The sequence below is a fragment of the Trichechus manatus genome, unplaced genomic scaffold (genome assembly GCF_000243295.1).
Source record: "Trichechus manatus latirostris isolate Lorelei unplaced genomic scaffold, TriManLat1.0 scaffold00007, whole genome shotgun sequence".
Taxonomy (NCBI): domain Eukaryota; kingdom Metazoa; phylum Chordata; class Mammalia; order Sirenia; family Trichechidae; genus Trichechus; species Trichechus manatus.
In genome coordinates, this window is record NW_004443943.1 from 22,815,592 (window position 1) to 22,843,266 (window position 27,675).

The 27,675-nt window shown below is 38.9% G+C and overlaps 1 protein-coding gene across 2 annotated transcripts; it reads left to right on the forward strand.

Moving 5' to 3' along the window:
• The first annotated feature begins 1,585 nt into the window (after positions 1–1,585).
• Positions 1,586–18,205, forward strand: CCNJ (cyclin J). 2 transcript variants are annotated; one of them, XM_023740263.1, is made up of 6 exons: positions 1,586–2,165; positions 6,847–7,057; positions 14,466–14,522; positions 14,625–14,765; positions 14,850–15,009; positions 15,633–18,205. In XM_023740263.1, exons 1-6 carry the CDS (start codon positions 2,097–2,099, stop codon positions 16,042–16,044), a joined length of 1,050 nt encoding a protein of 349 aa, XP_023596031.1. In that variant the 5' UTR covers positions 1,586–2,096; the 3' UTR covers positions 16,045–18,205. The 2 variants fall into 2 exon arrangements, with proteins under 2 accessions (XP_023596031.1, XP_023596028.1); XM_023740260.1 differs by having other exon boundaries at positions 14,466–14,765.
• The last annotated feature ends 9,470 nt before the right edge of the window (positions 18,206–27,675 follow it).

The following is a 27,675-nucleotide window of genomic DNA, read 5'->3' on the forward strand; positions in this document are numbered from 1 at the left end:
GAACTTTTAGCCTGTTGTGTCCATCTCCTCTCTAGGGAACTCCTGCAACTGAGGGCCTTTCCCCAGGTTAACCTTTCCCTGGACAATGCTGGGCTAGACTGGACTCCACCAACTTCTGCCTGAATGTCCCTTTTGCTATCATTAGATCCCGCAGCCCTGCACGCCTAGGCTTAAGCATTGTCTATAGGTGAAAAGGAGCCTTGGTGGTGCAGTGGTTAAGTGCTAGACTGCTAACTGAAAGGCCAGTGGTTCAAACCCAAGTGCCGCAGGCCCGAAAAAGATGTGGCAGTCTGCTTCCTGAAAAGATGTATAGGCTTGGAAACCCTATCGGGCAGGTCTGTTCTGTCTTACAGGGTCGCCACAAGTAGAAATCGACTCCACGGCAATGGGTTTGGTTTGGTTTTATATACGGAAGCAAACCGCCAGGCCTTTACTTTCCAGCTGCGTTGGTTGGGTTTCAACTGCCAATCTTTTATGTTAGCAGCAGGATCACAAACCACTTGCGCCACCCAGGGACCTCTGATTTACTACCACAGATGGTTAATTACATCCACTGTGGATCTGATAGGCTAGATTACTAAAAGTACCTTAATTCCCTACATTCAGAGCTTTTGGAGATCTCTAAAGCAAAGGAAGTAAGGAGGGGGGAGAGATCAATTGGGTTTCTAGAAGGAGTGGGTTTTGAGGTAGACTTTCCAGAGAAAGCGCTTTAGGGGCTGCGGATACGGATGGGGCAAAAGCACGTTTGGAAGAACTGACAATCCCACCGAGCAGCCCAAGGGTGTAAGGGGCTGTTGCAATGCAAGATAAGGCAGATCGGATTCATGCTGTGAAGGATTTTAAATGTGAAGCCGAGGCGTTGGAATTTTCTTCCTCGGGCACCGGGGAGCCATCGAAGGTTCTCAGCAGGTGAGTGGCATGACTGGATTGACCACCGGAATGATTAACGTTATAATTTCCCCGGGACTCTTCCAATCCCAGCCCGCCCTCCGACCGGCCTCGCGGTAGGTGGTGTCGGGGGTCTCTGGCAACCCGAAGAGCTGGGCTGGCCGGGGTGGGCTCAGAGATGCGGTCGGGGACCAGGCTGGGGCCCCCGAGCCGCCGTCGGGCGCTGCACCTGGACCGGACCCGACCGCCGATTGGACGGCTCGGGGTGACCCCGCTGTATCGCGAGACGAGATTGGCAGCGGCCGGGCCGCATGTGCCCCCGCGTTGGCTTTGTACGCGGAGCTGCCTGCTGGTCCTTTAACAATGGGCGGCTCGAGAGCCCCGGCTCTGGGCCCGAGCTGAGGCCGGCGCTTCGCGGCCGACTGTCCGCAGCATGCGCGGGGCCGGCGCTCCTGACACGCCAGTGGGGCTGGGTCTGTGAGGGCCGCGGTTCCGGGTAAGGGAGGCCGCCGTGGGAACGGACCGGCCGGGGCTGGGCGCGGGTACCGCACCCGCTCGGGGCGAGGCGCGGAGCCTGGCCATCCCGGCCTTTTGTTCGCCTTCTGGGGCCGCGCGAGTCTGAGCTTTCCTCAGGAAGAGGAGGCGGCGGTCTCGGTGCGCGCTGGGCCCAACCGGGCCGCGGGGAGGTTCCCCGGGAGGAGCGGGCGCCTAGCCGTCTGCCGCGGGGACCCGGCGCCAGGCGACGTTCGCTGCTAGTTTTCTTAATGGGGACTTTTCACCTCGGAGGGGCTGTGACTAGTGTCAAGTCTCCCCATTCCCTCAGGGCCGACGGGGGAGTTCGAACCTAGGACGCGGGATGCACGAAGCCCTCCAGCTTTCCCGAGCATGCACCCAGGTCCGCGCCTTGGGAACTCGGAGCGAGTTGCCCCCCTTTTGCCCAACACCCAGTGCGGTAGTTCTCAAAATAAACCCGCTCCTCCTTAGGGGGTAGACCAGGCCTTCGTGTGGGTTAGGAAATTGGTTTGGATCTGTGCTGGTTTTCGGATGAGTCAGGTGAGGATGAAGAAACAGCCCCCAGGGTGGCCTGAAGTCACACCCCTCGGGGAGTGGGCACGGAGGTCGTGGTGGTAGAAGCTGGCAGTGACCTCGTCTGGGTGTGCCTTCCAGACTGAAACAGTCGCGTCTGGTTCGGCGCGCCGCCTGAGCCCATGGAGCTGGAGAAGCAGTGGTGGCGAGGACAGCTGGCTGCCGATATTCATCAAGCGCTTCGGTACAAGGTAACCCTGATGCCCGACCTTTCTGTTGGGTGTCTTGTGGCAGTTATTATGAATCCCGGCTGCCCGGGAAGCCAGATCAGGTTCTTTACCCACTAGCTACCAGGCCAGAAAAATCGAGTTTATTTGCTCAAGGTTAATTAACTCCTTGGTTTCGTTCCTGTGATATATCAGAAGAACCTGCAACTAAAACGAGGTGGGTGGTAGGGCGTGGTAGTTGGCAAAGGGAAGGTGGGATGGGACATTCTGGTGTTTCTAGGTGGAACATGGATTTGATCTTGTATTAAAAAAGATATACAAGATGGCTTTTTATCGGGCAGAGCAGCTCTCCTTTTTCTTTGGTTGCTGTTGCATGCAGCTAAGTTGTATTTGTACAGAATAAATTCCCCAGCCTTCCCACTTACTTGCTATGAGTCTTAGGACAAGTTACTTAATTTTCTGTTTCCCAGTTTCCTCATTTCTAAAATGAGAAGTAACGATAATAATAGAACAGAGCTATAGGGGCGATTGTAAAGATTAAATGAGTTGGTATTATACATGTAAAGTGCTTAGAACAGTGCTTGGTATATAGAAAGTGCTAAGAAAGTAATTATTAATTACTGTAATTATTCCTTACCCTTGTTCCCCCAGGATTTGGGGCTGTTCACAAAAGGCCTTAAGGTGAAAGAAGCATTAGCTTCCATTCCTAGATCTATTATACTTAAAACCTGTTGCCATTGAGTCATCCGTTGCCACCTGACTCATAGTGACCCTATAGGACAGAGTAGAACTGCCCCATAAGGTTTCCAAGGAGCGGCTGGTGGATTCGAACTGCCACCTTTTTGGTTAGCAGCCCTAGCTCTTAACCACTGCGACACCAGGGCTCCAGTATACTTAAGGTATTGGGGGAAAAATTACACTTTTCTTATTTAACTGAAAGTCTGTGTAGTGTTGTGGGTAAGTAACAGTTTTACTCTGTATGTTACATGACAGCTTGATGGGTCAGCGCTGCCCCTGATAACCAGAAGCGAGACCAAATCCAAAATGATCTCTAGCTTGACGCAGTTTGAACCCTGGATAGAAAGAGCCATTCGTTAAGTGTAGAAGATGAGAAAGAAGCAAAACAGCTGACTCTTTTTATAAAGAGCATGCTGATTCTTGGAGTTGAGAGATCCTGTGATGATAATGAACTTGTATCTTGAGTATCTGACCAGGTTAAATAGATTGGAAAACCAAATTCTGACTTAATTATTACAATTGTACCCTCTCCTAAGGCTTCACATTTCTAAATGCTACTTATTTATTCTGACCTTCTGTCTTTAGACACATCTCAGACCCTTAGAGATAATGCCACATAAAAGTCACAACGGTGGGTTGGCTGCTGGAATGTTAGGAATAGAGCTGCAGGTTTTCCACTTTGAAAACTGTCCGGATACACTTTTGATATTTTTTTCAAGGTCATCTTTCAATTTGAAATGTTCTTCTTTTTTAAGTATCAGCTCTTTATCCCTCCAGTATGTGGTAAAATTATTTGATATTAATGATACATGTATTTTTTAATTGACATGAAACTTAAAGATTTTCTTGATGGATTTCATGATTTTTTATTCTTAAATTTTATGTGTAGAAATTTTAATCCTGAATGATTATCTGAATCAGTTGTGTCAGTTGAGTTTGGGGGTAGATGTTTGTTTTTTTTACTCAGCAGATTTGCTGAATGAATGCTTTTATGTATTAGGCTCTGTAGGATCCAAGGAGTAAGACAATCCTGCACTCAAGTTATTTATGAACTATCAGAGGACAAGACAGTATACGGTCTGAAGGAAATACACTGAAAATTGTCCTGGGCCACCTGTAGCATACTGCCTTAGTTTGTCTTTATCTTTAAGCATTGTACAGGCCATGTTTCTTGTGATTTGACACGTTGGCCACACTTTATAAAGAGTTTATGTTAATCAGTGAAACTGGAGCCTATGGAACTGAAGAGACCATTGTTTATAGTACACGCAAGTCAAGGAAAGTTAAGGCTCTTAAACTAGGTGGTTTAGTTGGATAGTCATTTGCTTATTTAGTCAGCATATTTGAGTGCCTGCTATGTGTGCTATGCCAGGTGTTAGAGCAGTAACAGTGAATGAGACAGACATGAATCAGAGCATATGAATTTAGGTCTTCCTTTGGGCAGCTGCCATTTGGATACTGTAGAAGGTGTTCTGTGTTTAGACTCAGTGTTTGTGGAGAGGTAATTGGTGTGGCCAGCACTGTATATACTAGGGAAGTATAAAAATTACAATGAATAGAAATGCTCTTCAACCCAAAATGCTAACTGTATTGTTTTTGTAAAATATAATTACCAAACCAAACAAACCTACATAGTAGCTGTACCCTTATACTGATACCTCCTTCTCTTTCTTCTCATCATTTTGTAGGATGCTGGAGGGAAGTATTTTGGGGAGCCTTTATGACAGATGAGAATGATTCTAGCTTTGTGAGAAACCTTAAGAAAATATCCCACAGAGTTGTGCTTATGCTTATGAATATTCCTTGCATGCCTTTATTTCCATCCTGGCTGGGCATTAACCCATTCCGGGAAGGGGATGGCGTTTGGGGTAGTGACCTGAGGAGTACTTGAGATGAGATGGAGGTAACATTCAGGCCTCTCTGTGTTTTGGTCCGATGGAATCCTGAGAAGCAGATGGGAAAAAGTGTGTCAATTCTAGGGATCAGGAATAGACAGCAGAAGAAACTTGTAAACTGAGTGAAGAATACGTCATTTTCTCAAGCTCTTATAGCTTCATTACTTGAACAAAGATAACTAAATCTGATGGCCAGCTGGTAAACACTTGGTCAGATTGACAATTGCTACAACATTTTGCAGAGCGATTAAGTAATATTGATACTTTACCATTTAAAAAGATAGAGAATGCATTGGACACACTGTTAAAAATCTAGTGATGGCCCTTGAGGTTCTTGCCTTTATTTTTGCATTTCTTCATTTAGTAAAGTTAACATATTTTAAAATGAAGGCCACTAGTGTTTTTCAGCTATGTTTCCAATGAGCCTTTAAGACCTTCAGGCTTCTCATCCAGAAAGCCTACCCTGGCTTTTTTTTTGTCCTCAACACCGTAACCCCCTGAGCTGGGTTAGATTTCCCTCCTCAGTGTTCCCATAATACCCTGTGATTACTATACTGTATTCTAGTAATCTCTGTACTTTGGTTCACCTGCCAGAGAGAGGATTGAGACCAGAAACTGTTTTTACAGCTTTTATCCCTGGAGTTAGCACCGTGCCTGCTACATGGTAGATGCTCAGTAAATGTCACATGATGGCAGTGAAGAAAAGTGAAGTTTGAAGCTGCAACTCATCAACACTGTGGCAAAGGAGAGAAGAAAAATCCCAGGGCTACATATGAAAAATTAGCATGTTCCCCATGTTTGGAGAAATTAATATATTTTTTCTCTTATCTTCAAAGAGCCTTCTAGCATTTCACCTCCAAGTGAGATGCTGGCTCTTATGTTTGAGATCTTCTTCCTTCCTTTCCTCCTTCATTTCCATCGTCAAAGAAGCGTACTTCTGTTGTTATTTGTCCCAGGGTTACTTGCTCTGGCATCTTTCGAGATGATTGTGCACATCTATGCATAAATTATTGTGACTTACATTAATAGATTTTCAAATATCAAACCATCCTTACAAAAAAAAGAGGCTATTTTATGTTTTCAAACAGAAGTTCAAATTTAAAATTAAGTCCACTAAAAATACGTATCTAACAAGTGAAGACTACCATCTCTTAAGAAAATTGTTGTATCCTATTAAAAAAAAAAATCCTTGCATTCCTAGGATTTACAACAACTGATGATGATATATTCTTTGGATACACTACTACATTGGCTAATATTTTATCTAAAGTTTTGTAGTTTTATATCTTAGTATTAAGCTAGATTAATATGTAACTTCCTTTTTTAGTGATACATATTGAGTGTAGTATTAGTATTATGCTGATCTCATAAAATGAATTTGGAAGCTTTCCATCTTTACGCTCTGAAAAATTTTTAATAGTAGACAGATTTTCTGCTTTTTAAAAAATGAATAATTTCTAATGTAGCTCAAAAATTGAACAGTTAGGGGAAGAAATTTAGGTGTAGGAAAGGATGATGGCAAAGGAAAGATCATCAAACTTCTGAAAAGGAGACATGATTAGAAGATACTAATGGATGAGTACTGGTCTTCCACCTTCCTCATCCTTGCAAGTATAATGTAGTATGCAGTACACCAGGAGCATAGCCATTTATCTGTTACCTTCTAATCAAAAGCTTTGAGCTTCCAAGAGGATGTGATGTGGTGTAGTGTGGTGTGGTTGATGTTTTGGTAAGGACATTTTTCTGAAAACACCTGGTAGGGAAAACAATTCCCTTATTAAAAATCTTGCTAGAAAGCATCCATCCATTCCATAGGGCAAGAAATACCTATACTTGGTCTTGTCAGAGGTGGTAAAGAATAAAGAGAAAAGTTTGGTTTTAAATTAAATGCCATTAATTATCCTTCCACTCAGCTTTTAGAAGTGTTCCACTCAACTGTAAAACACGTAAGAAAAGGGTGTTTTAGGCATGTGTAGCAGCACTGATATGTTGGAAAAACAATGTTAAGTCTTCGCATTGTAGGGATACTTCTACAGATTATGTCAGACTAAATGTTGTTCCTCTTGACCTAGGAGCTGAAGTTGCCCTCCTACAAAGGCCAGTCCCCTCAGCTAAGTCTCAGACGGTATTTTGCTGACCTGATTGCCATTGTTAGCAATCGCTTCACTCTCTGCCCTTCAGCCCGACATCTTGCTGTCTATTTGCTAGACCTGTTTATGGATCGCTATGACATCTCTATCCAGCAGCTGCATTTAGTTGCACTTTCCTGTCTTCTTCTAGCAAGTAAGTATGAATCTGATCTACATGAGTGGGAATTTTCATTGTTTACAGTAAAGTAAATTTATGTACAACTTAGTAAAATATCAGCAAATCCCATTCATTCCAGTTCACTAGTATCAGAAGCTTATGTTGAAAGCTCTTCTCATCACAATAATTCTTAACCAGACATTAAAAAGTGTCTCTGAAGTCTTAAAAACGTATGTTCCTAAGCCCTACATCCTGAAGATTCCGATATAAATGTCTAGGCCCACCCTAGATCAGCTGAATCAGAATCTCTGCATCATAGGGCATGGATATTTTTTTAAGTTTTAAAAAGTTCCAAAGGTGATTCGGATGTACCTTTACAGTTGAGAACCATTGTCTGAAAATAGTAGTTCTCAGCCAGGGGCACTTTTTGGAGATACTTTGTCTGGAGATATTTTTGGTTGTAACAATCTAGGGGGATGCTACTGGTATCTAGTGGGTAGAAGCCAGGGATGTTCCTAACCATCCTACAGTGCACAGGACAATAAAGAATTATCTGGTGACCCAAAACGTCAGTGGAGTTAAGGTTGAGAAACTCCATCTTGAAGATACCATACTTTATTGTTAGAATACTTTCAACATAGTGAATTGGTATAATGAACTGAAAATTCATGTGCAGCTGCTGCAGATGTGAAGACCTTGGCCTGTGCACTAGACACAACTAGACAGTAGGCAGAAAGATAGAATCTGATATAACCATACTTGTTATCCAATGCAGAATATATTGTTGTTGAACCTTTGGTGCCTTTTTCTCAACATTGGCATGTAACTCATTTCATTGCTCATTAATACCCTCACTAAAGAGAAGGTGAGAAAAGGAATTGAAATTGAGTTTTTCTTCTTTTGGTAATGTGAAAAGATCATATTTGGTACTGAAACTGAATTATGTAGTTTTTATATTATCCATGTCATTACAATAGAAATTTAAGCCCCACTTCAAAGAAATATGTAGATTCTATCGACTACCTTCACCTCTAACCCTCCACTTGAGGATTTGAGATCCATTGTAGCTGCTGTCTAAGGAACATTCCCCCAGAGTTCTTTCTAAAACACCTTTGTGTTTTGGCTGCTAATAAACCTAAAGCCAAATGCAGGCCTATGTGGTATCATTTCTGGCACTCTCTTCTCAAGTTTTATTTTCCTATCCTTCCTTTGATTTGATGATCTCAACTACTTATTTTATCCTTTTGAATGTTTCTTTGTAAGTTCTTTCAAATCCTTTGTGAAACCAGCTGAATATAAATAAGACACGGCCCCAGAGATGACTTCTGTCTGTGGGTTAAGGTGTAAAGTCCTTACTGTAGCATTTAGAACCTTTCATCTGGACCCAGCCACCTTTCCAGTCTCATCTGCCAACCCTATCACCATAGCCTTGAGCTGAATTCTTACCAAAATATATCTATTTCCTGAATATCTATATTTCCCCTTTAATCGGCTGTCCTCTAAGATCCAGACACGTCACCCGCTTCTTCCCTCCCACCCCAGAAGCCAGAGAAGTAATGCTTCTACATTTATATTAACCTTTAATTAAGGTTTCATCCTCATAAGTAATCACGCATACAATACTGAACGTGTTTCTGGCTATGAAGTCCTTTGTGGTTTAATAGTTTGCATAGGATAGGGAAAACCCACACGTGAGAGCCCACAACGGAATGGTTTTTGATATCCTATAGGATGTTAGTTTACTCTCGGATCAGTTTCTAGAACTGGAAGTCAAACATGCAAGTAAGGTTATTTTTAAAACTAGGATGAGAACATCATTAATGGAGGATAACCTTGTGCCTGCTGTAGCCATCACTATCATTTTGCCACTACCAAGCCCCACCCACTCTGTGCCTACAATTCTAAAGATTAGTGGGAGGCTCATCTTGGGAGCTGGAAGTAATGAATGATTCATAGTTCATAGACTGACTTACATTTGTGACTAAAGTTTACTTACTAACAACTTACTAAAAGAGTTAAGAGTTACTAAACTAGATACTCATAAATTACATGTTACAACAAGTTCATATTTCAAGTTCACTGAGGACTCTAGATGAATAATCTGATAACAATTCTACCATGCAGAGGTTGGCATTGGTACCAAATTCTTATAATTTCCACAATTTGGTGGAAAGATACTTTGTTTTCCATCTTACGTTGGTTAGAATGGAGTTTTTAATTGCTTTTGGTTTTCAATTATATAGTATAGCTAGTCTGTCATGATCAGTTTATTTTGTTGAAGATTATTTGGTTAAATCTATGTAACATGTAGTTATTTCAGTGGTATTTTTGGCTCATTTCCAGTAACAAGACTTTAGAATCTGTATTTGCTGTGGTTCAAATATGAATTGTTTATCACCTAATTACTGAAACAGCCAGATACTTCCTCCCTTGTTCTGTTAACACCCTCAACCACCCTCTCCCCAAAAGAGAAGAATTGTGTTTATCATCGTTAGTTTTCCACTGGAGAGTGGGAATTGCTGAGATAAGTAGCTCTGAGGGTCTCAGTCCTGTCCAGGTAGGTAGAGGTCAAAAGAGTTCAAGCTATCAGCTCTATACTAGGGTCAGGAATCTAACAGGCAGGCCCTTTAGCATCCAGGAGCAATCTCTCTTCCCAGTCTATAACTCTGTAACAGAAGTGATTGTTGTTAGATGCCATCAAATCAGCTCTGACTCATGGTGACCTTATGTATAAAAGAATAAAACTTTGTCCAGTCCTGTGCCATCTTCATGATCATTGGTATGTTTGAATCCATTGTTGTGGTTGTTGTGTCAGTCCATCTCATTGAGGGTTTTCCTCATGTTCGTTGACTCTACTTTACCAACCATGATGTCCTTTTCTAGCGATTGGTCTTTCTTGATGATGTGTCCAAAGTAAACGAGCCAAAGTTTCACCATCCTCACTTCTAAGGAGCTTTCTGGTTGTATTTCTTCTAAGACTGATTTGTTCATTCTTTTGGCAGTCCACACAATATATTCAATACTCTTACAGTGCTGATAAGCAGATAAGCAGTTTTCAGTATCTGATGTCTCTTTTAACTTTGTGAGTTCATTCTAGTGTTTCTTAACATTCATATACTGTTTTCTTATCTTTGGATACCAATGGCAGCTCTCCAGTTGGTTATAATAAAATTTATTCAAACAATATTTCTCTTCTCACAGAATGATTGAGCTCTGTGTGTCTCCTTTCCTCAGCTACTCCCTTCTTTGGGATGGGTGGCCTGTTTCGTGAAAGTGAAGAGCAGTTTATAGCTGACAGGAGTGGATGACAGTTAGATTCCAGTTAGGGAATAGGTTGGGAGGCTGTATGTAGTTTAGCCAAAGATGGAGCACAGCTTGTCAGTTCAGGTGCTAATGCTTATCCAGCTGCCTACTTGTCCATACTATTAGAAGTAGGAAGAAAGGGCCTAATAGATTATCTCTGATTGGAGAGTGGTATATAGTATTTAAGAGCATGAACTGTAATGATGGACTTCCTGGGTTTGAATTTCTTACTATAAAATGGAAATAAAGAAACTTAACTTTACAAAGTTGTTGCGAGGATCGAGTGGGGTTAATATATTTAAAAGCACATAGCAATTGAAACATAAATACAAGTTGGCATTGTAATAGTTAATTCCTCTGTAAACTGCTCTGTTATCTTTGGCCTGGTCCCCTTTGTCTAAAGATTCTGGCTCAATTTAGAATGGGCCCTGATTTGTCCTTGGAAATTCTCAAATTTCAACTCTTTCACATCCATACTTCAGCTCCCCTGGGCTTCTAAGATCAGCATTGAACTTGGGAGACCAGAGAAGCAATCTTGGAGATAAGGCTTCTGATAATTTATTCAAGGATTTATGTAACTAAGAAGTGATCTTAGAGTCAAGATGAAGCCAAAAGTGAGATTATAGGCTTGTACTAGTAACAGCTGGTGACAGGTGCTTGTGTTAGCAATGCTTTTTATTTTACTGTCTGGTAGGTGAAAAATTGTATCTCACAGTTGATTTGATTTACATCTCAATTTTTAATGAGCTTAGAATCTTTCTTTTTTTTTTTAATGAATTGCCTCTTCCCTGTTGTTTACCCATTTTTCTGTTAGATTGATGGTCTTACAGATTTGTGAGGATTCTTAGTATATATTAAGATGACTTTCTTCACCTAGTAATAGAAGGACAGAATTGGGTTGGCAGACCTCGAAGTGACTGATCCATGCCCTACTCAGTGTTCAGATCTTCTCTACCACATTTCTGCCATTCATTGCCAGCTTTGGAAATGTGCTGGTTTCCATGGCTTATCTGCACATTGCCTATAAAGTAAAGAAGACTTGATGGTTGGCTTCTGTGGCTCTAATTCTTTATTTTCTGGGAAGCAGACATAAATTTCCTGTGTCCTTATTTCTTGTTTGGGGCCTTTATCAATATAATCACATGGATTCTGATATTTCCTTTCAATTTAAGAAACTGATCTTTCTAATCTGTATGTGGTATTGAGAATAAATAGATTCAAAATACACACACATAGCATTCAGCACAACAAAAACTATAGATGTGAATGCAGGTACTCATTGACACTGTCATAGATATTGAAATCCTTTAATGTATCTGAGTATTTATATCACTACTATACAATGAAAAAAAATCCAAAAAAAAATTCCAACTATGGTTATTTACACAGTACACAGGTTATTTTTAACTTTGCAAATGATGATGCAAAGTCTTTAACACTTGAAATAGCCAAGTACTTTATAATAGATGCTCCTTAGATGCTTAATGATCTAGAAGTCTGTCTATTCTGGTAGTTGTTGTCCCCATTTAACCTTGTGCAATGCTTTGGTCTAGCAGTGTAGATTTGGGAGTTCAAATGTAAGTTTTCTTTTTGGTTTCCATTTTTGGCTTTTCTCAACCTATTTGACCTTAAATGAATTAGCCAACCTTACTACCTTGGATTTGTGAGCTGTGAAATTAGTTATATACAGTTTTGTTTGCAGTATTGAAAGTTGTCAAGGAGATAATATAAAACATTCTTGATCCTTGAATTAAACAGTGAATTGTGGTATATTAATTTCTTCAAAGGAACTTCAAGCATGATATAAATATAACACATTAATTTTTATAATATTCTTTTGAAGTATATTGCCAGTATTGCTGCTGTTACACAAATGGCAGGGCACTTTGAAAGCCCTAATGATTCATCCAAGAATGACTGAACTAAATTCCTAGGTCATTCTCCTTCTGAAGAATTTCACTTTGTTATACTGAGAACAGTGGTTTCATCTCCTATATCTTTATGCAGAGATGATGCTGGATAATTATGTCATAAAAACCACTTTAGGGCTTTCAAACGTAAGAAGTATGTGCTACTGGCTGATTTGTGAAATTCATCTTTATGTGGTTTGAATTGGGAAGGGCTATCTGGGTTTTTGAAAAGAGTGGTTCAGATCTAAAGTTCAAAATTTCTCTGGAGTAAGAAGAGCCACCATCCCTCCTGCTTCTTTGGGCTTAGACTCTTCTCAAGTCATTAGCTTAGAATCTCCTGGCATAGGAGACAAACCCTCAACCCCAGTTCCCCTCCCTAAACAAAGAATAAGGCAGTCAGCAATGCCTTTTCCCTAGCTCCAAGGCAGGCCAAAGTGAACACACTCCAACTGGCTTCAGCACCACTGCCTGCACCCTGAGCTGTACTGAGTATCCCAGGTCAATAGCAGCAGCTTCAATGTATAGTGCAAACCCATCCCTTCTGGAAGAGAAACTTCATGGAGAAACTCAATTTGGTTTTCCCTGCTTGAGCAGTCTTTCTGGCTCTTCCAAAATAGTCTTTTAAATAAGTAAAATAAAATGATAAGATTGCCAAGAAAACTAACCTGTTGCCGTTGAGTTGATTCCAACTTATAGTGACCCTATAGGACAGGGCAGAACTGCCCTGTAGGGTTTCCAAGGCTGTAAATCTTTACGGAAGCAGATTGCTATATCTTTCTCCCTTGGAGCGGCTTCTAGGTTTGAACAGCTAAGCTTTCGGTTAGCAGCTGAGTATTTATAACTACTGCGCCGCCAGCGCTCCTTAGGAAACCAAATGTATTGAAATGGTTATCAAAATATTAAATTTTTGATACAGTACTACGTGCTTCTTTAGTAGCATACTCAGTCATAATCTTGAAGTATGAGTATAAAAGATACTGTGAGAAATCTACAATAATTGTAATATGATGTGACATATTAGAAACCTTAATGTAAAATAGAATTAGGAGGTAGATGGCCTTAGTTATAATTTCCTTCTTTTAGGGACCACGGTGAACAAAGACCTAAAAAGACTTGAAGACAACTCCTTGGTTCTATTGTTGCATCTGGCAAACCATAATAGTACTTGCTAGTTCACAATTTTTCTCCAGCCATAAGTTCTAGAAATCCCCCCAAAACAATGCTTTATATATATAGTAAAATGTTTGCTTGGAAATAAAAGTGTAGGGTGGAACATAAACTATGGAAAAAATTATTCTGGGACTGGAGAGGGAATTCCTCAGCTGTGCATAAATCCCTGTAAATGAGTATTTCCTGGAAAGAAGTTAATGCCTTCAAATAATGAAGTTCAGCCATCAGATCATCTCTGCTCCTATTCTGCTTTGAGTATAAAAACAAAAAAACCCAAACCCGTTGCTGTCGAGTCAATTCTGACTCAGCGACCCTATAGGACAGTGTGGAACTGCCCCATAGAGTTTCCAAGGAGCAGCTGGTGGATTCAAACTGCCGACCTTTTGGTTAGTAGCCAAACACTTAACCACTGTATAGAGAAGATAAAAGAGTATATAAAGTATCGTCCCTTCCGCAGACTTAACTAGATTTCTGCTTTGGATTCAGAAGAGGCGAGATGGCTGTTTTGTATGTGTAATGAGAGTGCTTGTGTTAGTCACCTAGCTTTTTTTCCTTCCCAAACTTAGTTCTCTCTGAAATTGAGATTAAACTGAAAATATGCTGAGATGAAACACTCGAAGCTAAACTATTTTTTTATTTCAGATAAAGCAATGATGTTAGGTTCTTTAAACTATCTTCTATTTTTAAAATTTCTTCCATCACCACCACCAGGCCCCTAAAAAGAAATTTCCTGAAAAGATTCAGCTGGTGAGATTTGAGATGTTATTTATTCACTGGCATAAATGACTATTCTGTTATACAACAGGACATAGATCAAAATGTTTACATATTCCCAGCATATTTTGGGGGGTAAGAGGGAGGAGTGGAAGGTGGTGGTGAAAACATGCAAATATGAGAACCACAGAGAGTTCTGGCACAATGATATATGCATAAGGTAGGGGGAAAAATGTCTTTGGATCTAAATCCTGGCAGTAAGACAGCAGACGACAAATCCCATTTACCAACTAATTCTAGAACAATCAGCTGCCTAACATTGTCTCTTTCTCCCCTTTTCTTATAAGGTAAATTTGAAGAAAAAGAAGACAGTGTGCCTAAGCTGGAGCAGCTCAACAGTTTGGGTTGTATGACTAATATGAATCTAGTATTAACAAAACAAAATTTGCTCCATATGGAGCTATTATTATTAGAAACCTTTCAGTGGAACCTCTGCCTTCCAACAGCTGCCCATTTCATTGAGTATTACCTGTCCGAAGCAGTACATGAAACAGACCTTCATGATGGCTGGCCAATGATTTGCTTGGAAAAAACTAAACTGTACATGGCCAAATACGCAGATTACTTTCTGGAAGTATCTTTGCAAGGTGAGTTGTGGAAGCCAGTAAATGATTTGTGAGCTTGTGACCTATGTATTCTGTTTCTTAAGTTCATTTTTGGTGTCTCCACAGATTATGCCTTTCTAAATTATGCACCTTCTTTAGTAGCTGCTGCATGTGTGGCTTCTTCAAGGATTATACTTCGTCTTTCTCCAACGTGGCCTACTAGACTGCATCGTCTTACTGCTTACTCCTGGGATTTCCTAGTGCAGTGTATTGAACGGCTGTTGATGTAAGCCTTTTTGTTCTTGTGTTTTCAGTTTCTCAGTATTTTTCTTCATCTGTAAGTTTCCCTAAAAATAACTTCTCAACGGCACAGAACTTTTAGGATACTTGCTCGGCTTGCTGCTTTGAGTAACCTGCTGTATGAGCAGCACTCTGTAGAAAGGGAGCCCTTCTTGGCTGTTAGCTGGCTAGAGGTTGTCATTGCTAGTATGATTCTGGGTACACGGTAGAGAAAGGAGCAGTTCTTGTGTGTCTGTAAGCCTATAACTCTGAGATCAGGCAAATCTTGCCCCATTCCCCATTTTCATATCTTTGACTTCTTGGAGCCACCAGGATGTCACCAGAGTGGCAGCTGCACTTAAGTTCTTCTTGTGGCTGTATCTCCCAACTGGAAATAGCCTTCAAAGCTACCAGCAGCCAGTTCCCAAGGTTCCTACTAAGGGAAGGTGCCTTAGAAGGATAAGAGTGAGATGATGTCACTGTGTTGAAATTATGGCACAGTGACTGCTACCCAGACAGTGGTGGCAGTCTGTGGAGTCAGCTGTTGAGGGTGTGGGAGTAGGGCATGACTTTCTTGCAAATTCTTGTCAGGTAACATTATTAACAAATTATTTTCTTTCTGTGTTATAGTGCTCATGATAATGATGTGAAAGAAGCAAACAAACAGAGAGGGCAGGCAGGACCTCAATCAGCACAATTAAGTGTGTTTCAGACAACCTCCCAGCCCTCACGACCAGTTCACTTTCAGCAACCCCAGTATCTCCATCAGACGCATCAGACTTCACTGCAGTATCGCCATCCTGTATCGGAACAACCAAGCTGTCAACAGATTGTATCTACCACACACACCTCATCTTACACATTACAGACATGTCCTGCTGGCTTCCAAACTAGTGTTCAGGGCCTTGGGCACGTGCAGACTGGTGTTGGGATGTCACTAGCAATACCAGTAGAAGTTAAGCCCTGTTTGAGTGTTTCTTATAATCGGAGTTACCAGATAAATGAACATTATCCTTGCATTACTCCATGCTTTGAAAGGTGACTATGTGTGAAGGTAATACCTGACCCAGACTATTTTGTGACTTGATGCTCTGGGGCAAGATTTTTTTAAACTTCTCTTCAAAAGGAAAGGGAGTGAAATGGCATCAGCACACTTCAGATACCAGCTCCAAGGAGACTGCATATCCCTTTCGGTGCACCATGACCACCTGGGAGGACTCAGCAAACTCTGCAAACACTTTAATACTGTGTATATCAAATCTTGTTACAAATCCCTGTGTGAAAAGATTTTCAAGCCCTGGCTGGTGGTCCAAATATTTCAAAAATATTCAATATAACTGAAAATTTGGACCAACCTCAATTCGCCATATTGAAATCTGACCTGTGGTGGTTTCTGTGCCTAATGGTGGCTTATATGTCAAAGACTAATCTTTATCTGTGGACGTGCCATACAGTCTTTTATGAAGGAAAGTTAACAGTATTAATTTTTTAAGAAATCTCTTTTTCCTGCAGTTTTGAGTTATATTTTTGATTTACAGATGAACTTTTGACCAAGTTAAAAATTGTAATTGCTATGCTATACCAACCTGCACAGTAAAAAAAAAAAAGGAAAAATTTTTAGATGATTCTATATCACTCCCTATCAAAAACAGTATAGGTATTTGGATTTATGTATTAAAGTTAAGGGTGAAGTAGATATCTTAAAATCATGGTCATATTTTTTTGTTTTTTCCCTAAATGATCACCTTCATATCTTTGGATAAAAACACATTTAACTCAGGGAACTTATACTACTTGGAAACAGTTAACTGTAATGCAGCATGCTTTGGGAATGTTAGAGTATGAACTACCTTTATAACGTAGGCTAAATACTCATGCTAAGATGCGTTTTCAAATGAGTACATACACTGTAGCTCAGAATGAAGTGGTGGTTCCTATGATTCATAATATATATATGGGCTTTGCATTTCTTGGTGCAATCAGTGGTCTATACTTAGATTTGATATTACTCTTAAAAAAACGCTTTTTTTCAAGGAAAGGCATAACTATAAATTCACTACTAGAATAAAGTTCTGTAGGTTTATTTTGGAGTGGAGCGTGGCCAGGATAGTTCCCAGGTTGTGCTACAGCAGCACTTTCTTCTGTTATGTGGAAGACAGGTTTTAAGAGCAACCTTTGAATCCAGCTTGTCAGTCTAAGCAGGCAAAGGTACTAATTAGTAAATTCTGTAGCCACTTTTGTTGGATTGGCCCCAGAACTGTCCTGGGACAACATTTCACTTTACTGATAGTGAGTGAAACAGTAATAATAATCATTACAGCAAGGGCAATTTGGGAGTAAAGAGTTTTGGAGAATAAATTTAAAAAGTAAAAAAAAAAAAATCATTGTAATAACTGATAAACGGTATACATTGTACTCTTAATTTGTGGGAGAAGTGAGATTTGGTGGAGGGAGGCTTTTTTAAAAAATAGCACTTGAATAGAAGGGGGTCTGCGTGGCAGATATGTGACTGCCACAATATGTATTGAAGACAAACTTATTATAAATAAGTTGTGGGTATGCAGCAGGAGTCTCAGCAATCAAGCCCAATGGCTTTTGTTAGGAAGGGAAGGAGCTCCACACAGTAACAGACTGATCCAGGGGGCTCCGGTGGATGAACATGGGTGAGTGCTTCTGCCAGCATGAATTCTTAGAGAAATAGCCTTTCCTTAAAATGAAGATTACTTTTATATTTAGAGCACACAGGGCATGATGTGGATTTATTAGTCTGGTAGATAAACTTAAAAAAAAAAAACACTCAGGTAAGAGAAGCTCATAGTAGTTTTCAAGCATGAAAATTGTTTTCTGAAAGTATCACTTTCCCTCTTTACAGAAGGCTGCTAATTGGATTTTGGTAGTTCTTACCTTAAAACTTGAATTATTTGGGGGAAAGTAGGTTCAAAAGGGAATCTATCATTCACATTCAGAACCCAGCAACCTGGATCCAATTTTCAGTATTTTAACTACCTCAATAATACTATGAATGTAAGATACTGGGATAGAGATCCCAACTTGAAACAACAACTGGTGCCTATGGTAATTTAATGTCTTGTCAAATGCTTTTATGGATTTGGTTTAAATGTCATTCTTGTTATAGAAGAATATGCCTTTTAAAAAAAAGCTTATTAACACTTTCCCAATGTATATTTAAAGATGCTAAAGAACACTGGATTGATTTTTTTTTTTTTGGGACGGGGGGGGCTGGGTGGGTAGAATAAAATAATTGGTTACTATTGCTGCATACCCAGGTGGGATGGCTGGAGAACCAGAACTATTTTAAAAACATTAGGGTTCAATAAATACAACTCAAACTGCTAAGTTTTTTTTTTTTTTTTTTTGAGGCGGGGAGGTGGGAGAACTGTGTGGGTTTTGTTTTGTTTAATTTATTAATTAATCTTTAAGGTAGTTTTGGATTTTTCTTTGGTTTTTTTTTTTTTTTTTCTTCGAGATTACTGGACCATCATTAAATGTGTACTGTAAACAAATTAATATGTATAAAGGGCTTTACCAAAGTCCATTAAATAAACACTACTCAAGTACAAACTGCAAACCAAAATGTATGTTACCACATTAATTGCAGATAGCAAGTATGGTGCTAAAGTCTACACCAATGGAATTAGATGAGTGCTATGCACTTAATTTTAAAATAAAACTAGTTTTCAGTAAAATGGTTTTGATGTTTTGTTTTCAAGATAAACTTGACATGTATTTGCAGCTTCATTGAGCCATGTTATCATGTAAGTCAGACTTGGAATCATAATTGTATGATTCCATACAATTTTTTCCCATACAATTTTAAGAATCACCCAGATGTAGAATATAACTAATACTGGGAAACATTTGCCCATTCATTATGTATCCCATACTGAGCACTGAATTCCATAGAAGTATATTGGACACAGCTGTTGCCCCCTGAGCTTAAAATCAGCAACTGCAGATTGCAATTTATTAAACACTAATGCAAGCTTCAGAAAAACTGACATCTGTTCTCAAAAAGTAGGGGCACAGTAAAGGGTCAAGGAACTGAGAAGCAACAGGGTCAACAGTGAGTGACAGTGGTCTGTTCATCTAAATACACGTATCATTTACTACTTAACTCATCTTAAAATTTAGCAGACAGAATTTGTTATGCAGAGTAAAATTCAACAGTTTTGTACATGTAGGTTAGGAATTACATCTCAAAAGCATTTCTAAAATTAATCCTGTGTATTCTCACTTGCCAGTTACAGTGCCAGGGTTTAGCAACAGACCTCAAGACAGTTAATATGCAATGTTCTTTAGGGCTGAATTTAAGGAAAAGTTAGGAACAAGCATTCCAGACTAGGCCAGGTAGCTTTGTGTTGAGGTGAGTCTGAATCCCACGTGACAAGTTTGTAATCAACAGCTGTGCTTCTCAAACACTTAGTGAAAGACTTGCCTTTCCAGCTTACATCTAGCTTGATAAATACAACTACCACACTTGAAGCAATTAGGATGTTGGAGAGTTTGGAACTCTGTTTAGTGTTGTGTTAGTTTAGTGATACCATCCATTTTAAAAATCCCTTACATTTTAAGAAGACCATCAAGTACAGTTGGTTTGGCAGCATCAAGACCAGGCTCAGGCTTCCTGTGGGAAGGAATACTTGCGGACACCCTACCCCTGCTCCATTGCCACTCTTTATATGTTCCCAAAACACCCTCTGCCTACCTCTCCTTATATAGTTAGCATTCCCATCCTCAACTGTAGGAGTCCTTAATCTGGAGTCCATGAACCCCTGACATGGTTTGTAATTTATATGTAAATGTTTTCCTCTGTCCATAAAGTTTTTGTCAAAGGGATCCATGATTTAAAATGGTGAGAGCCATTCCCTTGTATAAGTCAGAATTGACTCAATGGCAACAGGTTTGGTGTTTTGGTTTAGACAGAACTTGGAGCCCTGATGGAACAGTGGTTAAGAGCTCGGCGGCTCCACCAAAAAGTTAGCAGTTCGATTCCACCAGCTGCTCCTTGGAAACCCTATGGGGCAGTTTACTCTGTCCTATAGGGTTGCTATGAGTCAGAATCAACTCGATAGCCCCAGGTTTGGTTTTTTTTTTTTTTTTTAGCTAGAACTTACCTTTTTTTTTTTAAATAAACTTTTTAAGATAGGTGCTGATACCGATGTGGCCACAAGCTGGTAATGGGTCTAGAAATCCCATTATATGTGAAACAACTGAAGGATGTGGTGAGGTTTTCATCTGAAGGAGATTAAGGGAAGGTGAGCTGCTTGTCAGATGTGAAAGGATGTCATGTTACTCCAAAGGGCAAAATTAAATCAGTGGTCAGAAGTTTCTCATGCTTCAGTGAACAATAAGCCAGAATGTTACTAACAGAGCAATGCTGCTTTGAGTGTATGAGTTCCTAGTCACCACAAACCAGCTGACTTGACCAGGAATGGGATAGAAGTAACCCTTGAGCTGGTGTGTAAATCACACTGAGTGACTTCTAAGGTACCTTCCAATTCTCAAGACTTTCTGAGGCTCTAAAGAGTTTCTGAAGAGTTTATCAGGCTTACAGATCTGAGACTTGAGAGCTGGGTGTAGAAGGAAGGGAGATGTTCCAGCGAGACGAAAGTAGTCTGCAGGTGGGGGTCATCAACTCTAACGACGGCACAAAGCAGACTGCCCTAGCCTGGCGGAAGCCTTTTCTTCCTACACTCAGCTCAACTGTTCAACAGTGAGGACAAACTCACGGAGAAGTCATGGAGGAAATAAGCCTGGGTGGATAGAATGAGGTTGGGTTATAGACTTGAAAGCCAAAAGAGACTGCAGACTTTTAGGAGGTCAGAGATACCTCTGATGATTTGTGATATCATACAAATGATTTTTGGAAGAACGATCCGACAGTATGCAAGGCAAGTTGGTAGGAGGAAATGGGAGTCAGGAAGCTTTACACAATAATAGCTAATTAATGGAAGTATATGGGTATTTAATAGCACAAAGGTAAACATTAAGAAAAACGAACTGATAAAAGTGGGTGATGCAATAAAGGGAAGAAAATTACTAATTCTATATTACTTATACAAGAGAATTATCGATACCGAGATATCAGCTAAATAAACAGAGAACTGAGAGCACTCTACAATCAGGGTATTAAAAAGGTAACTATAGAAACAAAAATGGAAACCTTTCTAATTATCAGAAGAAATGCACACAGAAAACAAAGCAAACAGTCCACTTATTGAAATGTTTTTAAAAGGTACAAATATAGAAAGCATCATAAAGTAATATACAGGACTAAAACCAAACATATCAAATCAATGAAAGTAAACAAGCTAAATTCAGCTATTAAGAGAAAAAGAATTTCATACTGAGTCATAAAGCAAAACTAAAATCTAAGCAATATAAAAGATATACACATAAATGATTCAGGAAGGTCGAAAATAGAAGGGTGAGTAAAGAGACACCAAGAAAACGAACTAAAAAAATAAAATAAAATAAAAGCAAAGATAAAGATCTTAATAACAGATAAGGCTGAATTCAGGTCAAAATGTATTAAACAAGACTAAAACAGGATATTTTATAATACTAAAGGTTACAATTCACAATAAAGATGAACAGTTACGAATAATAGTGGATCAAATAACCTAGAAACAACATTAAGCAAAAACTATAAGGGATATAAGGAGAAATAAATACACAGGTAGTAGGAAACTAATTCCTCCCTCTCAGTCCATGAACGATCAGGAATTTAAAAAAATAAGTAAGGATATAAAAAATCTTACATATCATTATGGTAGATCAAATGGACATATATTGAGGAATTCTGAGAAGGGAAATGGTGCTGACCTGGCATAACTAAGATGCAGGTGATAACACATGACATTGACAGATATACAGAGACAGCCCGTCAAACACACCACAGTGAAACTCTCATAGTCTTCTCATGAGTCTTTCCAAACCAAAACCAAACCCACTGCCACTGAGTTGATTCCGACTCATATCAATCCTATGGGGCAGAGTAGAACTGCCCTATAGGGTTTCCAAGGCTGTAAATCTTTATGGAAGCAGACTGCCACAGCCTTCTCCCACAGAGCACCTGGTAGGTTCAAACTGTCAACCTTTCGGTGCTTAACACTGCACTACCAGGGCTCCTTGGCAAGTTCTTAGACAACAGAAATTGTTCTCTTTGTTGACCTATCTATGTGCCTAAAATCAGAATACCCTGACTGGCCTGTTGGCCAGCTGCCAACTAATCTGCAGCTCACCCAAAGAAATCAAAATACACGGTTTCCAAACTGCAAAAACACTCTCATTTTTGCCTTTGTTAGATGACTCAATTACTGGTTTCCCTTGTGTGCAAGTAAATAGCATGCTAATAATTAACTATTTTCTTTGATATCAAACTCTAATGCGAACTTTTGCAAAATTTGACTATGTATTAACCCACAAAGAAAACTGCAATAAATTCCAAAAAGTATAATTAATGTAGAAAACATACACTCATCAAACGAAATTAAAAATTAAAGCACTGGAAATGGAACAACCAGAACACAATTAAATACAATGTTGACACACTGTGAAAAATATAACTAATGTCACTGAACAATTTGCATAGAAATTGTCAAGTGGGAACCTAATTTGATGTGTAAAGTTTCCCCAAAAACACAATAAAATATTATTTTAAAACTGCAATTAAAAAGAAATACATAATAGGACCCTCAAAAAACTCTCAAACAAAACTTGGGTCAAATAAGAAATTCATACTGAAATTTCAAAGTATCTAGAAAATTATTATAATGAAAATTCTACACACCAGGAACTCTGAGATAAAATTAAAAGCAGTGCTCAAGAAAATTAACCACCAACTGAAAACAGTTAGAGAAAGAACAACAAGTAAACCAAACAAAAACAGAAGAAATAAAAGCAGCAAATAATGAATTATAAAGTAAAAAAAACAAAATAACACACAAATACATAAACTATTCTTTGAAAAATCAACAAAATAAGTAAACCATTAACTAAATCAAGGGAAAAAAGGAAAAAGTACAAACTTAAAAAATAAGAAATGACAAGAAGAAAATGACCATTAAAACAGAGGAAATTAAACATCAGAAGACGCTACTTTGAATAACTCTACGCTAACAAAAATTTGAATACCTAGATGAAGTGAATGCATTTCTAGGAAAATATAAATGACAATAACTGCTCTCTCAAAAAGCACCAGACCCAGACAATTTCAAAGAAAAATTTAATTCTACAAGCCTTTAAAGAACAAATAATTCCAATGATATTTAAACTTTGAGAATACAAAAAGGAAAGCTTCTAAATATTTTTTATGAAATGGGCTTAACTGTGATATCTAACCCTCAAAGCTTCCACAAAAAAGGAAAAAATACAGACCAATCTCACCTACGAATAGATACACAAAAATATTAAATAATAGCAAACAAAATCAAGGCAGCACATCAGAATAATAAATTATGGCCAGGTAGGGCTCACTCCAGTAATGCAGATGGCTCAGTATTGTTAGAAAATATATTAATACACCTCAGCATATTGATAGCACTAAGCAAGGGGGGGAAAAAAAAAGATCATCTCCCTAGATGCTGAAAGGAGATTTAAAAAAACTCAAAATCAATTTTTCATGGGCAAAAAGCTTGATAATAGTAAGGAATAGATGGATACTTCCTTAACATGAAAAATATATCCATATTTTAAGTGTTGTCCACAAGTTGTACACCTGTAAAAAGCTGAATTGGCAAAAGCTGTGTGATAGATATATTTACAATGACAAAAAAAAAAAACAGATAAAAGTAGCTGCTGAGGCTGCTTATATACAACCAACACCTCATGGGATTGGTTCCTTGGTTTGGAGGTTTAGGGTCATGGTTGCATGGGACATCCCAGTTAATTGGCCTAACAATGTGTCTTTGTTGCACAGTTCCTGGAGTCCTAAAAGCTTGCAAGTGGCAATCTAAGGCACTACAATTGGTCTCTATTTGCCTGGAGCAAAAGAGGAAGAAGGAGGGTCAGGAATAGGAGGAGGAAATGGAATGTGTGGCTAATTGCCTCCATGAACAACTGCCACCTTTGCCAGGAGATCAGAAGAACTGGATGGTGCCTGGCTACCATCAGTAAACATTTTAATCAATGATTCTATAGAATAATTCTGATCAAAAGGAGGAAACGCAGAACAGAATTTTAAATTCTCATGGACTCCAGACCCTGAAACTATTGCCCTGAGACAATCTTTAAACCTTAAAAAAATATTCCCTAAAATCTTCATAAAATCAAACAACAGTTTAGCTTAACTAGTAAAAAAATGTCTGCATTGAGCTCTTTTAAGAACTATCTATATGGGATCAAAGTGACAACAGCAACTCAAAAGATTAGATAGAAACCTTAGAGGGCAGTGAGTTTATGTTAATCAGGGAGGAACAGTTCAGAAAAGGAGGGTGAGAATTGTTGCACAACTCGAAAAATGGAATCAATGTTACTGAACTGTACATGTAGAAACTGTGAATTGGTGTATGTCTTGCTGTGTATACTAACAACAACAAAATGTGTAAAATTTAAAAAATTAAAAAAGAAAAATCCATAGCAATCCTAAAGCCAGCATCATGCTTAATGGTGATATACTAGAACAGTGTTGTCTAAAAGTACCTTCTGTGATGATGGTGGTGTCTTACAACATGCATTGTCCAATACTGTAGCCATTAGTCACATGGAGCTATTGAGCTCTTAAAGGAGGTTAGTGCAATTGTGAGATGAAAGTTTTAATTATATTTCATTTTAGTTAATTAAATTTCAATTTAAAAGGCACATGTGGCTAGTGGCTGTGATACTGAACAGCACAACACTAGAAACATTCCCATTAAAGCCAAGAACAAGATAAGGATATCATTCCTATTATTTAACACTATTCTGAAAGTACCAGCAATGCAATTAGACAAGAGAAAAGAAATTAGAGGATTAAAAATTGGAAAGGAAGAGATACAGTTGCCATTATTTGCAGATGATATTATTGCATACCTGTACAATCGATTTCAAAACTATTTAAAAACTATATAAACAGACGTTAGTAAATTAGCTGGATACATATATCCTAGCTTTCACATATACAAACAGCTGCCATTAGAATTAATGTAAGATATACCCAACACCTAACAACAACAACATACCCAATAATAATGGTCACCAAAAGAAGATAAAATACCTGGCAATAAACAGAAGAAATGTGCAAGATCTATATAAAGAAAACTGTAAAATACTCTTGAATGACACAAAAGAATACTTGAACAAAGGGAAATGCATACCATGTTCATGGACAGGAAGTGTCAACATCATAAAGATGTCAACTCTCCTTAATCTATAAATTTAACAAAATCTCGCAAGCTGACTTTTTAAAATGAACTAAATAAGCAAGAATAATCAGGAAATTTCTGAAAAAGAATAATGAGGGGAGATTAGCCCTATTACATACTAAAATATATTGTTGTCAGGTGCCATTGAATCAGTTTTGACTCAATGCGACCCTATGTACAACAGAATGAAACACTGCCTGGTCCTGTGCCATCCCCATGATTGAAGCTATGTTTGAGCCGACTATTGCAGCCACTGTGTCAATCCATCTTGTTGAAGGTCTTCTTTTTTGCTGACCCTCTACTTTACCAAGCATGAAGTCCTTCTCCAGGGACTGGTCCCTCCTGATATGTCCAAAGCATGTGAGATGAAGTCTCACCACCCTTGCTTTTAAGGAATGTTCTGGCTGTACTTCTTCCAAGACAGATTTGTTCATTCTTCCAGCAGTCCATGATATATTCAATACTCTTCACCAACACCATAATTCAAAGGCATCAATTCTTCTTCGGTCTTCCTTATTCATTGTCCAGCTTTCGCGTGCATATGAGGTGACTGAAAATACCATGGCTTGGGTCAGGCGCACCTTTGTCCTCAAAGTGACATCTTTGCTTTTAACACTTTAAAGAAGTCTTTTGCAACAGATTTGCCCAACGTAATACGTCTTTTGCTTTCCTGACTGCTGCTTCCATGGGTGCTGACTGTGGATCCAAGTAAAATGAAATCCTTGACAACTTCAATCTTTTCTCCATTATCATGATGTTGCTTATCTGTCCAGTTGTGAGGATTTTTGTTTTCTTTATGTTAAGGTGTATTCCACACTGAAGGCTGTGGTCTTTAATCTTAATCAGTAAGTGCTTCAAGTCCTCTTCACTTTCAGCAAGCAAGGTTGTGTCATCTGCATAATGCAGGTTGTTAATGAGTCTTCCTCCAAACCTGATGCCCTCGCTCTTCTTCATATAGTCCAACTTCACAGATTATTTGCTCACAGGTTGAATAGGTATGGTGAAAGGATACAACCCTGATGCACACCTTTCCTGATTTTAAACCATGCAGCATCCCCTTGTTCTGCTGGAATGACTGCCTATTGGTCTAACTACAGGTTCTGCATGAGCACAATTAAGTGTTCTGGAAATCCCATTCTTCCCAATGTTATCCATAATTTTTTATGATCCTCACAGTTGAATGCCTTTGCATAATCAATAAAACACAGGTAAACATCTTTCTGGTATTCTCTCTGCTTTCAGCCAGGATCCATCTGACATCAGTAATGATATCCCTCATTCCACATCCTCTTCTGAATCTGGCTTGAATTTCTGGCAGCTCCCTGTCGATGTACTGCTGCAAATGTATTATAAACCTACAATGAAGTAATGATATTGGCAAATGATTGACAGACAATTTACTGAAACCAAATAGAAATTCCAAAAATAAACCTAAACATATACGGAATTTAATATGTGATAAAACTGACATCTTACATCAGCGGAGGGAAATATAGATTATTCAATAAATTGAGTTGGGTCAATTGGGTAGCCACCAGGAAAAATAAAATAAACTGGATCCACACCTCAAACATTTAAATTTTTATCAAAGAGAAACCATGAGAGAATTATTTACAGCCTCAAAGAGGGGAAATGCTTTCTAAGTATAACAAGAAATCTAGAAGCAATAAAATTTAACTACATAATTAAAAAAAAATTCTGCATGTCAAAACCCACCATAATCAAACTCAAAAGACAAATACATCGGTAAAGTGGTTGGCAGTTTAAACCAACCCAGTGGCTCTGTGGGAGAATGACCTGGTGATCTGCTTCCATAAAGATTACACCCAAGAAAACCTTATGGGGAAATTCTACTCTGTCATATGGGGTTGCTATGAGTCAAAAATCAACTCGATGGCACCTAACAACAACAAATATTTGTAAGTAATCTCCAGACAAAGGGCTAATTTTCTCAACATATAAACAGGAAAAGGTATCAACAGGCAGTTATCAAAAAAAGACATATACATGTCTCTGAAGAAAAGCTGCACAATGTCATTTTAAAGTTTGGTAACACAAGTGTTGGTAAGAGTGTGACAAACAGGCATTTCCTGTTACTGATGGAGTATTTGATAGCGCCAATGCTGTGAAGGGCAATTTGGCAATATATGTCAAAATTTCAAATGCAAATATCCCTTGGCCCAGAAATCCCACTACTAGGAATTTATCCTACAGGTAGAATTACACACATGTGAAATGATACATGGACAAATTGTTTATTTCACCATTGACGATAACAGCAGAAAACTGAAAACTTAAATGTTCATCAA